The sequence below is a fragment of the Aquarana catesbeiana genome, linkage group LG10 (assembly GCF_042186555.1).
Source record: "Aquarana catesbeiana isolate 2022-GZ linkage group LG10, ASM4218655v1, whole genome shotgun sequence".
Classification (NCBI taxonomy): domain Eukaryota; kingdom Metazoa; phylum Chordata; class Amphibia; order Anura; family Ranidae; genus Aquarana; species Aquarana catesbeiana.
The window spans coordinates 262,614,858-262,631,324 of record NC_133333.1 but is presented as its reverse complement, the minus strand read 5'-3'; the positions used below and the strand labels follow the sequence as shown (position 1 = coordinate 262,631,324).

At 49.5% G+C, this 16,467-nt stretch overlaps 1 protein-coding gene and 1 long non-coding RNA gene across 2 annotated transcripts in view; both read left to right on the top strand.

Moving 5' to 3' along the window:
* Positions 1 to 3,592, top strand: part of LOC141111436 (cysteine-rich motor neuron 1 protein-like) — a 67,197-nt gene extending 63,605 nt beyond the window's left edge. The window contains exon 4 of the mRNA XM_073603732.1: positions 22 to 3,592. Coding sequence (XP_073459833.1) covers positions 22 to 263 — 242 coding nt within the window. The 3' untranslated portion in view covers positions 264 to 3,592. The remainder of the gene's footprint in view (positions 1 to 21) is intronic.
* Positions 3,593 to 3,710: 118 nt separating this feature from the next.
* On the top strand, positions 3,711 to 14,098 carry LOC141111435 (uncharacterized). Its single transcript, XR_012236423.1, has 2 exons — positions 3,711 to 4,893; positions 13,880 to 14,098. It is a non-coding gene; the product is annotated as an uncharacterized lncRNA (long non-coding RNA).
* The last annotated feature ends 2,369 nt before the right edge of the window (positions 14,099 to 16,467 follow it).

Here is a 16,467-nt window from a genome sequence, read left to right as displayed (position 1 = left end):
CTTCTTCTTCTTCTCTTCCAGTGAAGCGCCTGTGTGCCAATGTGACTTGTCCAGAGCTAGAAGTACCTACCTGTCCCCCAGACTCAGTGCTCACCAAGCCTCATACCCCCTATGGAGAATGTTGCCCCACCATCCCCCGCTACTGTACATGTAACTTTAATCGTTGTGTGAATAACTGTCCGAATGGGAAAAGAAAGGTCACTATTTGGAAGACAAAGGGGGAGCCGGGATCGTGCTGCAACCGAAACCTATGCTTGCTCTGATCGAATAATCCCGACAGATAGAAGCTTGTGGCCAATCAGGAAGAGCTGTGATTTCTCAGTTGTCTTAATTATCGATCAGCTTGATGTTATAATCTCTAATATCTCGTATATACTGGCTCAGAGATCGCTACTTATAGAGATATTTCTTCATATAACCAATTCGAGGAATTGTGGTGACCTCCCGGGTACATACCTCTGCCCCGGGTACATAACTCCGCCCCCTGGTACATAATTCTGCCCCCGGGTACATACCTCCGCCCCCCCCGTAAAATAAATACCCGATCAGTTCAGTAACAAGTTCACTTTTCTTTATAGAAGATAATCCGGTGTTCCGCTCGGCGGATAAGTTCCCCCCTCTAAGTTCCCCCCTGTGCCTGCGCCTAGGATCCGATGGAAATAGCCGAAGCGGAATAGCTGAAAATCAGCTGTAGACGGCGCCTGTAAGAGGGCCCCTCGCTTCGCTCGCCACGCTTCGGGCACGGCCTCACTTCGCTCGGCTCTTTTTAGATTCCCCCTCTAGGTCCACTTGGATGGTGGGGAAGGAACCTGGACCCAGAGCGCAGGCGCCGTGTACAGCTGATTGAAGAGTTTGAGCTTCGGCTATCTCCGACGGCTGACAGTAGTTCGTACTGCGCAGGCGCTGCGCCTGCACAGTACAGGGGGGGAACTTATCCGCCGAGGGAACTTTCTCGGCAAGACACCGGCTGTACTTCCATTCCGCCCATCCCCCCTCCAATCTCCCAGGAGCCCCAATCAGACATCCACACAACCAAAACTTTTCTTTTCTTTCATTTCATTTGGTTAAATTTGTTTTCTGAATTTGTTTAGTTCCATTTATTTGTTTTCTAATTCGATTGGAATTTTCCAAATTCAGCCGAACTTAAATTTCGTTATTTGGGAGGATCTGTCTGCAATCAGTATTATTGTGATTTGCAATTCGGATGCATCGGAATTTCCGAATAACAAAACATTTGTCAGAATTTTGATTGGGAAGAAATGAATGGGACATGTCCGGCCCCAACGCTGAGCTGCCCATCCCCCGGACACGGGGCTGTCACATGGGATGGAACCTTCATTAGAATGTGGGGTAACCTCATGGCAGATTGGGGTGACAGAGGAGAATAGAGAAGGCAAGTACATGTCCCCTCTGCAGAAAAACCTGGTACAGAGGATTGGGGGAGGGGACAGAGAATTTGTGGGGCTGTGTAGAACTGTCTATAGTGCCTGGAAAAAGTATTCATACCCCTTGAAATTTCCCACATTTTGTTACAACCAAAAACGTAAATGTATTTTATTGGGATTTTATGTGATAGACCAACACAAAGTGTCACATAATTGTGAAGTGGAAGGAAAATGATAAATGATACAAATAAATATGTGAAAAGTGTGGGGGAGGGGCATTTGTATGGCGCCCCCCGGAGTCAATACTTTGTAGAACCCCCTTTCTCTACAAGTCTTTTTGGGGATGTCTCTACCAGCTTTGCACATCTAGAGAGGACATTTTTGCCCATTCTTCTTTGTAAAATATCTCAAGCTCTGTCAGATTGGATGGAGAGCGTCTGTGAACAGCAATTTTCAAGTCTTGCCACAGATTCTCAATGTGATTTAGGTCTGGACTGTGACTGGGCCATTCTAACACATGAATATGATTTGATCTAAACCATTCCATTGTAGCTCTGGCTGGATGTTTCGGGTCGTTGTCCTGCTGGAAGGTGAACCTCCGCCCCAGTCTCAAGTCTTTTGTAGACTCTAACAGGTTTTCTTCTAAGATTGTCCTGTATTTGTCTCCATCCATCTTCCCATCAACTCTGACCAGCTTCCCTGTCCCTGCTGAAGAAAACCATCCCCACCACATGATGCTGCCACCACCATGTTTCACGGTGGGGATGGTGTGTTCAGGGTGATGTACAGTGTTAGTTTTCCCCACACATAGCGTTTTACTTTTAGGCCATAAAGTTGAATTTTGGTCTCCTCTGACCAGATCACCTTCTTCCACATGTTTGCTGTGTCCTCCACATGGCTTCTCACAAACTACAAACAGGACTTCTTATGACTTTCTTTCACCAATGTCTTTCTTCTTGTCACTCTTCCATAAAGGGCAGATTTGTGGAGAACACGACTAATAGTTGTCTGTGGACAGATTCTCCCACCTGAGCTGTGGATCTCTGCAGCTCCTCCAGAGTTACCATGGACCTCTTGGCTCTTCTCTGATGAATGTTCTCCTTGCCCGGCCGGTCAGTTTAGGTGGACGGCCGTGTCTTGGTAGGTTTGCAGTTGTGCCATACTCTTTCCATTTTCCGATGATGGATTGAACAGAGCTCCGTGAGATGATCAAAGCTTGGGAGATCTTTTTATAACCTAACCCTGCTTTATACTTCTCCACAACTTTATCCCTGACCTGTCTGGTGTGTTCCTTGGCCCTCATGATGCTGTTTGTTCACTAAGGTTCTCTAACAAACCTCTGAGGGCTTCACAGAACAGCTGTATTTATACTGAGATTAAATGACACACAGGTGGACTCTATTTACTAATTAGGTGACTTCTGAAGGCAATTGGTTCCTCTAGTATCTCGTGGTAAAAAACTGCGCTTAGGACAAGTCTATAGGGCCAGAAGCCACAGTTTGCTGCCCCCCTTACACAGAGTACCCAGTGAGGTGCCCTGTCAATTGTGTTTAGAATGAAAATTATATATGGGTATGTTTGGCGCTACCTGAAAGCCTAAATAATCTAGCCGGGATAGCCTTATGAGGTACTTAAGCCATACCACTGTTATATACCTATATGGCATTCAACATCGAGGAGTACATCCCCCATACAATAAGAATGGTAAAGATGAAGTAAATTATATAGGTGTATCCACAATGGTATAATGATAGAAGGTGTACAGTCTAGAAACAATATAGTAAATCTAACTAGATGTCCCACATTGAGAAGTTGCAATACAGTATCTAATAATGGAGGCAGAGGCTGTACCACAATATGTGCACTAGTCAAAACCGTGTTCCATGTACTACAAAACACCCCTATATAAACTTAATGCATACATAAACATTTGGATAACCGCACATAAAGTGTGCATCACGGGGTGGATGTTACTCACAGACCAATTCACATACAGTGCACCTAGGACAAACCGCCTTAATCATAAATCATATGTACAACAGTTTATGGAATGGAATCGCATACGCGCATAACAGTTCATATTGTCAAGCAGCAGATAAATCTCAATAGAGTATGATAGTCCCATATATTAACACTATGTTGAGTTTAGGAAATTCCCAAGGGTGACTTTAGTGCTGAGACAGTTTCCTGGTGGCTGAATACAAATGCCCCTCCCCCCCCCCACACTTTTAACATATTTATTTGTATCATTTATCATTTTCCTTCCACTTCACAATTATGTGACACTTTGTGTTGGTCTATCACATAAAATCCCAATAAAATACATTTATGTTTTTGGTTGTAACAAAACGTGGGGAATTTCAAGGGTATGAATACTTTTTCAAGGCACTGTCTATGGGGTGTTGTGAGCTCCTGTGGGGTGCTGGGATCTTATTCATGATATAAAATGTTACATTTAGGTCTATGGCTTGGATTGTAAGCTCTTATGAGCAGAGCCCTCTTATATTGTCGCTGTACTGTCCTCCTTTTATATTGTAAAGTGCTGCATAAACGACTTGGCACCATATAAATCCTGTATAATAATAATAATAATAATAATATGGCTGCCCCGGTTCAGACACGGAGCTCCCCGGCACATATTTCAATGTACGGCACCAGAGCGGCCGATTTCCTCCTTTGATTATTCCACAAATCAGCAGAAATGTGAAATATACCGGCCATGTCTATATCTATAGTATTTCTAGCTGCACCACACCGGGGCCGGCTTCCCATAGGAAGAAGTCACTTCCATTCTCCTTGTGTGTCGGGTGTTCCCCTCATCTGTCCAATCCAGGTAAATGTCTGCTGTGTGGAGGGACAATTCACCGTAAAGCTGCCAATTTCCTAATGAAGTGGACGATTCTCGCCCATTGGGTGACCCTGCTGGCTGCCTCTCGCCTGACATTCCACAACTGAAAAATCAAAGGAACTGGCTGAACAAGGCCGGTATCCAATCAGATGCTTGCAATGTTTCTGGTCTCTGGACAGCTGGTGGGGCTGCAGCTGGAGATTTGTCCATCAGCACCTTGCAGCATGAATGGAGGGAATGGTCCCGGGGGGGGGACTGCTTTGTATTGCTGTGTGTAGAATGTCAGCACTAACCTTCCAGAAATGTGAATTCAATGAATAAATCTTCGTTTGGTCATCCCAGCAGAAACTTTGTCTGTCTTGCTGTTTGCTGTGGCCTTTAATGCTGACTTGTATTATCATCAAGATGTCAAGTCACAGAGGACGAGGCGTACGCACAATGACTGAATCCCAAGCAGAAAACACAGGCCTTCCTCCTCTGGAGCTGTCAGCCCACATTACACCAATGGAGGACCAGATCCACCAGGACACCGGTGATATTTCTGCTCCTTATATTCCCGAATGAGCCTCACAGTTGTGTTCCTGACAAATCACTGCAGAGCCATCTACAACCTCCAAACGTCTGAACATCAGCTTTAATGTTGGATCTCATTAGGTAACGGTAAGAGGCTGCCGGTATGACATGAGATATAAGAAGGTGCATAAATGACATATCCCACCCGACTACAGCCTCCGACCCTCATCCCTAGGCCTTCCATCTACAGCTTCCGACTCCTGTCCCTAGTCTTCCCACCTTCACCCAGCTACAGCCTCCAACTCCTGTCCCTATTCTTCCCACCTTCACCCAGCTACAGCCTCCAACTCCTGTCCTAGTCTTCCCACCTTCACCCATCTACAGACTCCAACTCCTGTCCCTAGTCTTCCCACCTTCACCCATCTACAGCCTCCAACTCCTGTCCCTAGTCTTCCCACCTTCACCCATCTACAGACTCCAACTCCTGTCCCTAGTCTTCCCACCTTCACCCATCTACAGACTCCAACTCCTGTCCTTAGTCTTCCCACCTTCATCCATCTACAGACTCCAAATCCTGTCCTTAGTCTTCCCACCTTCACCCATCTACAGCCTCCAACTCCTGTCCCTAGTCTTCCCACCTTAACCCATCTACAGCCTCCAACTCCTGTCCCTATTCTTCCCACCTTCACCCATCTACAGCCTCCAACTCCTGTCCCTATTCTTCCCACCTTCACCCAGCTACAGCCTCCAACTCCTGTCCCTATTCTTCCCACCTTCACCCAGCTACAGCCTCCAACTCCTGTCCCTAGTCTTCTCACCTCCACCCATCTACAGCCTCCAACTCCTGTCCCTAGTCTTCCACCTTCACCCATCTACAGCCTCCAACTCCTGTCCCTATTCTTCCCACCTTCACCCAGCTACAGCCTCCAACTCCTGTCCCTAGTCTTCCCACCTTCACCCATCTACAGACTCCAACTCCTGTCCCTAGTCTTCCCACCTTCACTCATCTACAGCCTCCAACTCCGGTCCCTAGTCTTCTCACCTCCACCCATCTACAGCCTCCAACTCCTGTCCCTAGTCTCCCCACCTTCACCCATCTACAGACTCCAACTCCTGTCCCTAGTCTTCCCACCTTCACCCATCTACAACCTCCAACTCTTGTCCCTAGTCTTCCCACCTTCAACCATCTACAGCCTCCAACTCCTGTCCCTAGTCTTCTCACCTCCACCTATCTACAGCCTCCAACTCCTGTCCCTAGTCTTCCCACCTTCACTCATCTACAGCCTCCAACTCCGGTCCCTAGTCTTCTCACCTCCACCCATCTACAGCCTCCAACTCCGGTCCCTAGTCTTCTCACCTTCACCCATCTACAGCCTCCAACTCTTGTCCCTAGTCTTCCCACCTTCACCCATCTACAGCCTCCAACTCCTGTCCCTATTCGTCCCACCTTCACCCAGCTACAGCCTCCGACTCCTGTCCCTAGTCTTCCCACCTTCACCCATCTACAGCCTCCAACTCCTGTCCCTAGACTTCTCACCTCCACCCATCTACAGCCTCCAACTCCTGTCCCTAGTCTTCCCACCTTCACCCATCTACAGCCTCCAACTCTTGTCTCTATTCGTCCCACCTTCACCCAGCTACAGCCTCCGACTCCTGTCCCTAGACTTCTCACCTCCACCCATCTACAGCCTCCAACTCCTGTCCCTAGTCTCCCACCTTCACCCATCTACAGACTCCAACTCCTGTCCCTAGTCTTCCCACCTTCACCCATCTACAACCTCCAACTCCTGTCCCTAGTCTTCCCACCTTCACCCATCTACAACCTCCAACTCCTGTCCCTAGTCTTCTCACCTCCACCTATCTACAGCCTCCAACTCCTGTCCCTAGTCTTCTCACCTCCACCCATCTACAGCCTCCAACTCCGGTCCCTAGTCTTCTCACCTTCACCCATCTACAGCCTCCAACTCTTGTCCCTAGTCTTCCCACCTTCACCCATCTACAGCCTCCAACTCCTGTCCCTATTCGTCCCACCTTCACCCAGCTACAGCCTCCGACTCCTGTCCCTAGTCTTCCCACCTTCACCCATCTACAGCCTCCAACTCCTGTCCCTAGACTTCTCACCTCCACCCATCTACAGCCTCCAACTCCTGTCCCTAGTCTTCCTACCTTCACCCATCTACAGCCTCCAACTCCTGTCCCTAGTCTTCTCACATCCACCTATCTACAGCCTCCAACTCCAGTCCCTAGTCCTTCTATCTACAGCCTCCAACTCCTGTCCCTAGTCTTCTCACCTCCACCCATCTACAGCTTCCAACTCCTGTCCCTAGTCTTCTCACCTCCATCCATCTACAGCCTCCAACTCCTGTCCCAAGTCTTCTCACCTCCACCCATCTACAGCCTCCAACTCCTGTCCCTAGTTTTCTCACCTCCACCCATCTACAGCCTCCAACTCCTGTCCCTAGTCTTCTCACCTCCACCCATCTACAGCCTCCAACTCTGGTCCCTAGTCCTTCCATCTACAGCCCCCAACTCCTGTCCCTAGTCTTCTCACCTCCACCCAGCTACAGCCTTCAACTCCTGTCCCTAGTCTTCCCACCTTCACCCATCTACAGCCTCCAACTCCTGTCCCTAGTCTTCCCACCTTCACCCATCTACAGCCTCCAACTCCTGTCCCTAGTCTTCTCACCTCCACCCATCTACAGCCTCCAACTCCTGTCCCTAGTCTTCCCACCTCCACCCATCTACAGCCTCCAACTCCAGTCCCTAGTCCTTCCATCTACAGCCTCCAACTCCTGTCCCTAGTCTTCTCACCTCCACCCATCTACAGCCTCCAACTCCTGTCCCTAGTCTTCCCACCTCCACCCATCTACAGCCTCCAACTCCTGTCCCTAGTCTTCCCACCTTCACCCATCTACAGCCTTCAACTCCTGTCCCTAGTCTTCTCACCTCCACCCATCTACAGCCTCCAACTCCGGTCCTTAGTCCTTCCATCTACAGCCTCCAACTCCTGTCCCTAGTCTTCTCACCTGCACCCATCTACAGCCTCCAACTCCTGTCCCTAGTCTTCCCACCTTCACCCATCTACAGCCTCCAACTCCTGTCCCTAGTCTTCTCACCTCCACCCATCTACAGCCTTCAACTCCTGTCCCTAGTCTTCTCACCTCCACCCATCTACAGCCTCCAACTCCTGTCCCTAGTCTTCTCACCTCCACCCATCTACAGCCTTCAACTCCTGTCCCTAGTCTTCTCACCTCCACCCATCTACAGCCTCTAACTTCTGTCCCTAGTCTTCTCACCTCCACCCATCTACAGCCTCCAACTCCGGTCCTTAGTCCTTCCATCTGCAGCCTCCAACTCCTGTCCCTAGTCTTCTCACCTCCACCCATCTACAGCCTTCAACTCCTGTCCCTAGTCTTCTCACCTCCACCCATCTACAGCCTCCAACTCCTGTCCCTAGTCTTCTCACCTCCACCCATCTACAGCCTCCAACTCCTGTCCCTAGTCTTCCCACCTTCACCCATCTACAGCCTCCAACTCCTGTCCCTAGTCTTCTCACCTCCACCCATCTACAGCCTTCAACTCCTGTCCCTAGTCTTCTCACCTCCACCCATCTACAGCCTTCAACTCCTGTCCCTAGTCTTCTCACCTCCACCCATCTACAGCCTTCAACTCCTGTCCCTAGTCTTCTCACCTCCACCCATCTACAGCCTCCAACTCCTGTCCCTAGTCTTCTCACCTCCACCCATCTACAGCCTCCAACTCTGGTCCCTAGTCCTTCCATCTACAGCCCCCAACTCCTGTCCCTAGTCTTCTCACCTCCACCCAGCTACAGCCTTCAACTCCTGTCCCTAGTCTTCCCACCTTCACCCATCTACAGCCTCCAACTCCTGTCCCTAGTCTTCCCACCTTCACCCATCTACAGCCTCCAACTCCTGTCCCTAGTCTTCTCACCTCCACCCATCTACAGCCTCCAACTCCGGTCCCTAGACTTCTCACCTCCACCCATCTACAGCCTCCAACTCCTGTCCTTAGTCTTCCCACCTTCACCCATCTAAAGCCTCCAACTCCTGTCCCTAGTCTTCCCACCTTCACCCATCTACAGCCTCCAACTCCTGTCCCTAGTCTTCTCACCTCCACCCATCTACAGCCTCCAACTCCTGTCCCTAGTCTTCCCACCTCCACCCATCTACAGCCTCCAACTCCAGTCCCTAGTCCTTCCATCTACAGCCTCCAACTCCTGTCCCTAGTCTTCTCACCTCCACCCATCTACAGCCTCCAACTCCTGTCCCTAGTCTTCCCACCTCCACCCATCTACAGCCTCCAACTCCTGTCCCTAGTCTTCCCACCTTCACCCATCTACAGCCTCCAACTCCTGTCCCTAGTCTTCTCACCTCCACCCATCTACAGCCTCCAACTCCGGTCCTTAGTCCTTCCATCTACAGCCTCCAACTCCTGTCCCTAGTCTTCTCACCTGCACCCATCTACAGCCTCCAACTCCTGTCCCTAGTCTTCCCACCTTCACCCATCTACAGCCTCCAACTCCTGTCCCTAGTCTTCTCACCTCCACCCATCTACAGCCTCCAACTCCTGTCCCTAGTCTTCTCACCTCCACCCATCTACAGCCTTCAACTCCTGTCCCTAGTCTTCTCACCTCCACCCATCTACAGCCTCTAACTTCTGTCCCTAGTCTTCTCACCTCCACCCATCTACAGCCTCCAACTCCGGTCCTTAGTCCTTCCATCTGCAGCCTCCAACTCCTTTCTCTAGTCTTCTCACCTCCACCCATCTACAGCCTTCAACTCCTGTCCCTAGTCTTCTCACCTCCAACCATCTACAGCCTCCAACTCCTGTCCCTAGTCTTCTCACCTCCACCCATCTACAGCCTCCAACTCCTGTCCCTAGTCTTCCCACCTTCACCCATCTACAGCCTCCAACTCCTGTCCCTAGTCTTCTCACCTCCACCCATCTACAGCCTTCAACTCCTGTCCCTAGTCTTCTCACCTCCACCCATCTACAGCCTTCAACTCCTGTCCCTAGTCTTCTCACCTCCACCCATCTACAGCCTTCAACTCCTGTCCCTAGTCTTCTCACCTCCACCCATCTACAGCCTCCAACTTCTGTCCCTAGTCTTCTCACCTCCACCCATCTACAGCCTCCAACTTCTGTCCCTAGTCTTCTCACCTCCACCCATCTACTGCCTCCAACTCCGGTCCTTAGTCCTTCCATCTACAGCCTCCAACTCCTGTCCCTAGTCTTCTCACCTCCACCCATCTACAGCCTCCAACTCCTGTCCCTAGTCTTCTCACCTCCACCCATCTACAGCCTCCAACTCCTGTCCCTAGTCTTCTCACCTCCACCCATCTACAGCCTTCAACTCCTGTCCCTAGTCTTCTCACCTCCACCCATCTACAGCCTTCAACTCCTGTCCCTAGTCTTCTCATCTCCACCCATCTACAACCTTTAACTCCTGTCCCTAGTCTTCTCACCTCCACCCATCTACAGCCTCCAACTCCTGTCCTTAGTCTTCCCACCTTCACCCATCTAAAGCCTCCAACTCCTGTCCCTAGTCTTCCCACCTTCACCCATCTACAGCCTCCAACTCCTGTCCCTAGTCTTCTCACCTCCACCCATCTACAGCCTCCAACTCCTGTCCCTAGTCTTCCCACCTCCACCCATCTACAGCCTCCAACTCCAGTCCCTAGTCCTTCCATCTACAGCCTCCAACTCCTGTCCCTAGTCTTCTCACCTCCACCCATCTACAGCCTCCAACGCCTGTCCCTAGTCTTCCCACCTCCACCCATCTACAGCCTCCAACTCCTGTCCCTAGTCTTCCCACCTTCACCCATCTACAGCCTCCAACTCCTGTCCCTAGTCTTCTCACCTCCACCCATCTACAGCCTCCAACTCCGGTCCTTAGTCCTTCCATCTACAGCCTCCAACTCCTGTCCCTAGTCTTCTCACCTCCACCCATCTACAGCCTTCAACTCCTGTCCCTAGTCTTCTCACCTCCACCCATCTACAGCCTTCAACTCCTGTCCCTAGTCTTCTCACCTCCACCCATCTACAACCTTCAACTCCTGTCCCTAGTCTTCTCACCTCCACCCATCTACAGCCTCCAACTCCTGTCCCTAGTCTTCTCACCTCCACCCATCTACAGCCTCCAACTCCTGTTCCTAGTCTTCCCACCTCCACCCATGTACAGCCTCCAACTCCTGTCCCTAGTCTTCCCACCTTCACCCATCTACAGCCTCCAACTCCTGTCCCTAGTCTTCTCACCTCCACCCATCTACAGCCTCCAACTCCTGTCCCTAGTCTTCTCACCTCCACCCATCTACAGCCTCCAACTCCTGTCCCTAGTCTTCTCACCTCCACCCATCTACAGCCTCCAACTCCTGTCCCTAGTCTTCCCACCTTCACCCATCTACAGCCTCCAACTCCTGTCCCTAGTCTTCTCACCTCCACCCATCTACAGCCTCCAACTCCGGTCCCTAGTCCTTCCATCTACAGCCTCCAACTCCTGTCCCTTGTCTTCTCACCTCCACCCATCTACAGCCTCCAACTCCTGTTCCTAGTCTTCTCACCTCCACCCATCTACAGCCTCCAACTCCTGTCCCTAGTCTTCCCACCTTCACCCATCTACAGCCTCCAACTCCTGTCCCTAGTCTTCTCACCTCCACCCATCTACAGCCTTCAACTCCTGTCCCTATTCTCCTCACCTCCACCCATCTACAGCCTTCAACTCCTGTCCCTAGTCTTCTCACCTCCACCCATCTACAGCCTCCAACTCCTGTTCCTACTCTTCCCACCTCCACCCATCTACAGCCTCCAACTCCTGTCCCTAGTCTTCCCACCTTCACCCATCTACAGCCTCCAACTCCTGTCCCTAGTCTTCTCACCTCCACCCATCTACAGCCTCCAACTCCTGTCCCTAGTCTTCTCACCTCCACCCATCTAAAGCCTCCAACTCCTGTCCCTAGTCTTCTCACCTCCACCCATCTACAGCCTCCAACTCCTGTCCCTAGTCTTCCCACCTTCACCCATCTACAGCCTCCAACTCCTGTCCCTAGTCTTCTCACCTCCACCCATCTACAGCCTTCAACTCCTGTCCCTAGTAGGGATGAGCTTCGTGTTCGAGTCGAACCCATGTTCAACTCGAACATTGTCTGTTCGCCCGTTCGCCGAATTGTGAACGATATGGACCGTTCGCGCCAAATTCGTGTGGCGCGTCACGGCCCATAATTCACTGCGGCATCGCAGTGCATTGCTGGCTGATGATTGGCCAAGCATGCTCTATGACCCGCATGCTTGGCCAATCACAGCGCCGTCTGAACAGAGAGCCGTAATTGGCCAAAGCCAAGGAGGCTTTGGCCAATTATGGCTCAGGGGATTTAGTACACGCCCCACACTATATAAGGCCGCCTGCACGGCGGCCCTGTGTAGTGTGTGTTCCGGCGTTGAAAGAGATAGACAGAGAGAGAGAGACAGAGAGAGAGAGACAGACAGAGAGAGAGAGACAGTGTCATTTGATTTGAGTTAGATAGATTAGGCAGAACAGTCAGTCAGTTAGCTGCACTTACAGTGTATTGTGTATATATATGCATCCCAGGTGTTGCATATATATATATATATATATATATATATATATATATATATATATATATATATATACACTGTATTCAGTTTAGCTAGATCCGTTCCTGTTATCTTCCTACTGACAGGCAGGCTTGTCTTGTTACAGTATTTACAGCTACCTGAAGAAAATTGCTGGTGTTCTTTTGATCCTATTAGTACCACAATCAGGCAGCTAGACTATTTACAGTTAGTGCAGTGCGTCCTGCTCACAGTGTTCTGCTAAAACTACAAGTTAGTGTAGTGTGTCCACCTCACAGTGTTCAGCTAAACTTACAAGTTATTTTTTTGCGAGCTCTGCACAGTTTTCAGCTAAAGCTACCTGTAGAAGGTTGGTGGTGTTCTCATACTACAGGCAGGCAGTTGATTTTGCTAGCTGCAGTATCAGTACATATATATATATATATATATATATCCCAGCTTAGTGCAGCTACAGGCCATTAGTATGTCTGGAAGGCCAAGAAGGAGAGGCAGACAGTCACAAGCCAATAAAAGAGGGCAAGCAGGCTCTGTGTCTAGTGCTGGTCATGGAGACGGTGCATCCTCATCAGCACGTGGCCGTGGGACATGCTTGGCCTTTTTTTCGGCAGCTGGCCGTGTTGAGCCACAACATGCGGAAGACTTGGTCGAGTGGATGACCAAGCCGTCCTCATCCTCCTCATCCTCTCTCACCCATGCCCAGGGTACTTTGTCTGGCAAAGCAGCGGCCTCTTCCCTCGGCTCAATGTCATCAGTGACTCCTTCCCTAGCCCCACCATGTGCTCCTGAGGAGTCAAAAGGGTTGGAAGCCAGATCCCCAGTCAGGCGACCAAAAACAGGAGCATATTGGACTATTCCGGTACAATAATAGTGGGTAATAATATGAAGCATATAACAATAAGAATAAAAATATGATAGTTTTTATTGATGCAGAAGACAAAACAAAGGTAATAGAATAGGACATAATAAAAGTACAAGTATATCACCAGTGGGATCATTGGTATACAGTACAACACAAAATCTCAGATATCATGTTCCTCGACTAGTTTCGCGGACATAAACCGCTTCATCAGGAGGGAATCTAGAGATGATTATATTCTGACTAAACAGTCTGAACCTGACAAATAGAAAAAATACAATGGAATTTACCAAAATACATAGTGAGTAAAGTTATATTCCAGCATCAACATTTACACCAGGGTAATACAAATTTGAGGGGGGAACAAAGGCGAGTCTGCTTACCCAGGTCCCAACAGGCCCCAGGCGCGTGGCCCCACCACCCGAGGGAGATCTCCCACGGCGACCTGGGGGAACTAACAAAATGACGGGGGTAATTGGCATAGGATAAATATTGTAGGGTAATAAGTGACCTGGATAACCACACACCGGAAGTGACCTGGGTAAGCAGACTCGCCTTTGTTCCCCCCTCAAATTTGTATTACCCTGGTGTAAATGTTGATGCTGGAATATAACTTTACTCACTATGTATTTTGGTAAATTCCATTGTATTTTTTCTATTTGTCAGGTTCAGACTGTTTAGTCAGAATATAATCATCTCTAGATTCCCTCCTGATGAAGCGGTTTATGTCCGCGAAACTAGTCGAGGAACATGATATCTGAGATTTTGTGTTGTACTGTATACCAATGATCCCACTGGTGATATACTTGTACTTTTATTATGTCCTATTCTATTACCTTTGTTTTGTCTTCTGCATCAATAAAAACTATCATATTTTTATTCTTATTGTTATATGCTTCATATTATTACCCACTATTATTGTACCGGAATAGTCCAATATGCTCCTGTTTTTGGTCGCCTGACTGGGGATCTGGCTTCCAACCCTTTTGATTATTGATTTCTGGATGATGGTACATTTATACTTGTTACTTCAACATTTCATTATAGAGGTCACTTAACTGATCGTATACATTGGGTGGATAACACACCCGGAACTATGTTGAGTGGGATACCTGAGTGGGCTGTTTCAGTGATGGGTTATCCTTTGCCCTTCACTCCGCAGACCCTAGCTACCCCACTCTTCATTTTTAAATCTACCCCCACTGACACATACACTGTGTGTCTCTGAGGGAGGCCTCTTTTTACATGTAATCGTACCCTACTTTATTACCACTATGGCTAATTATCAGCCCCTGGTGCAATCCTCCGAGACAGATGCCCATTAGGTTGGCCTAGACACCTTACCTTGGCTACCCGCCCTCTTGTCCACATGCTTTTACCCAATCATATGGTTTTGTCCTTGGCCCTCCTTAACTTATATGCAATTTGTGCAATTAGGTGTTTATGGGTTTATGCCTCGGAGGGGCTACTGCACCGGTTTCTAGGGTATTTACCAATCCCTAGTCCACCTATTCATGTTTTTCAAGCTCCTTCTATTTTTATTAACCTCTTTGTTCATGTTCTATTAACCTTCCAATCGTTGGTTTTCATTATATTTTGTATGGTGACTCTGCTTTCCCATTCCTGGTCCTGGCCAGGGCGCAGGCGCGGGCCCCTCCCCCTGTGTCTTCCCTCGGCGGCCTGGTGAGGTCCCTGGTGGAGGGTTCGGTCTCGGACACGGGACCGCCCCCTCCTCTTGCCCTGGTCCTGGCAGGGACGTCTTTCCCATGGCCAGATGGCCGGTGCGCATGCGTGCGCGCGCGATCCCCTCGCGCGCGCGCCCTGTGGAACCTCTGACCCTGTGACATTGTGTGCCGGCGCCCCATTGGAGCGCGGCGCAGCGGCGCAGGGTCGGGAGCTATAAATGGCAGGCTATGCCTGCCTGTCAGTCTGACGGTCGGTCCTTGACCCCCAGGTTTCTGTATGCTTACCAGCCTAGCGCCAGTTTAAGGTTAGTACTTACCTATCGTTCCACTTAAGTCCCGTACCCCTGGGCATTAACATTGGTCTTATCTAACATACTGGTTTGTTTCCCTGCAGTTGCCCTAGGCTAGGTGAACACGCTTTGTTTTGTGTTCACCCATCGCTTACAGTCTGTATTATCTCCCCATTTACCTTATGATGGCATCTGCCCTGGCAGGATGCCTCCCCTGGGAATTCATCTGTGCCTACACTAGTACCAGGTACTCGTACCTCCCATTCACCTTAGTTCACACTGTCACACCCCCCTCTGTTTTCCCTCCCCTTCCCTCTCCCCCCCCTTTTCCCCTCACCCCCCTCTCCTTCCCCCTTTCCCCTCCCTTCCCCCCATCCCTTCTCTTCCCTCCCCCCTCGCCCCCCCCCCCCTCCAATTCTCCCTGCTCCCCCCCTCCATCCCTCCCCTTCCCCCTCCCTCCCCCTTTTCTCCCCCCCGCCTTTCCAAATCCCCCCTACCTTCCTCCTCCCCCTTTCCCCCCCTTTGTGTCCCCAGCCCCATCCCATTCCCTCTTCCCCCTTCCCTTGTTCCCATCCTTTTACCTTTCATTTCTGCACTTTCACACCACCTAACACTATTGCCTTCTGTGTTTCAGTAATATTTTTTAACCCAATTGGTCACCATACGCATTCCTTTTTACTCCTTGCACACTGCAGTTTCACTTTATGCTACCTTTCACATTTTTCACCAGTCACCCACCTCATCACCCTTAACCTTCCATTATTACCTCCACATCTTATGCTTCACTTCCGGTGTGTGGTTATCCAGGTCACTTATTACCCTACAATATTTATCCTATGCCAATTACCCCCGTCATTTTGTTAGTTCCCCCAGGTCGCCGTGGGAGATCTCCCTCGGGTGGTGGGGCCACGCGCCTGGGGCCTGTTGGGACCTGGGTAAGCAGACTCGCCTTTGTTCCCCCCTCAAATTTGTATTACCCTGGTGTAAATGTTGATGCTGGAATATAACTTTACTCACTATGTATTTTGGTAAATTCCATTGTATTTTTTCTATTTGTCAGGTTCAGACTGTTTAGTCAGAATATAATCATCTCTAGATTCCCTCCTGATGAAGCGGTTTATGTCCGCGAAACTAGTCGAGGAACATGATATCTGAGATTTTGTGTTGTACTGTATACCAATGATCCCACTGGTGATATACTTGTACTTTTATTATGTCCTATTCTATTACCTTTGTTTTGTCTTCTGCATCAATAAAAACTATCATATTTTTATTCTTA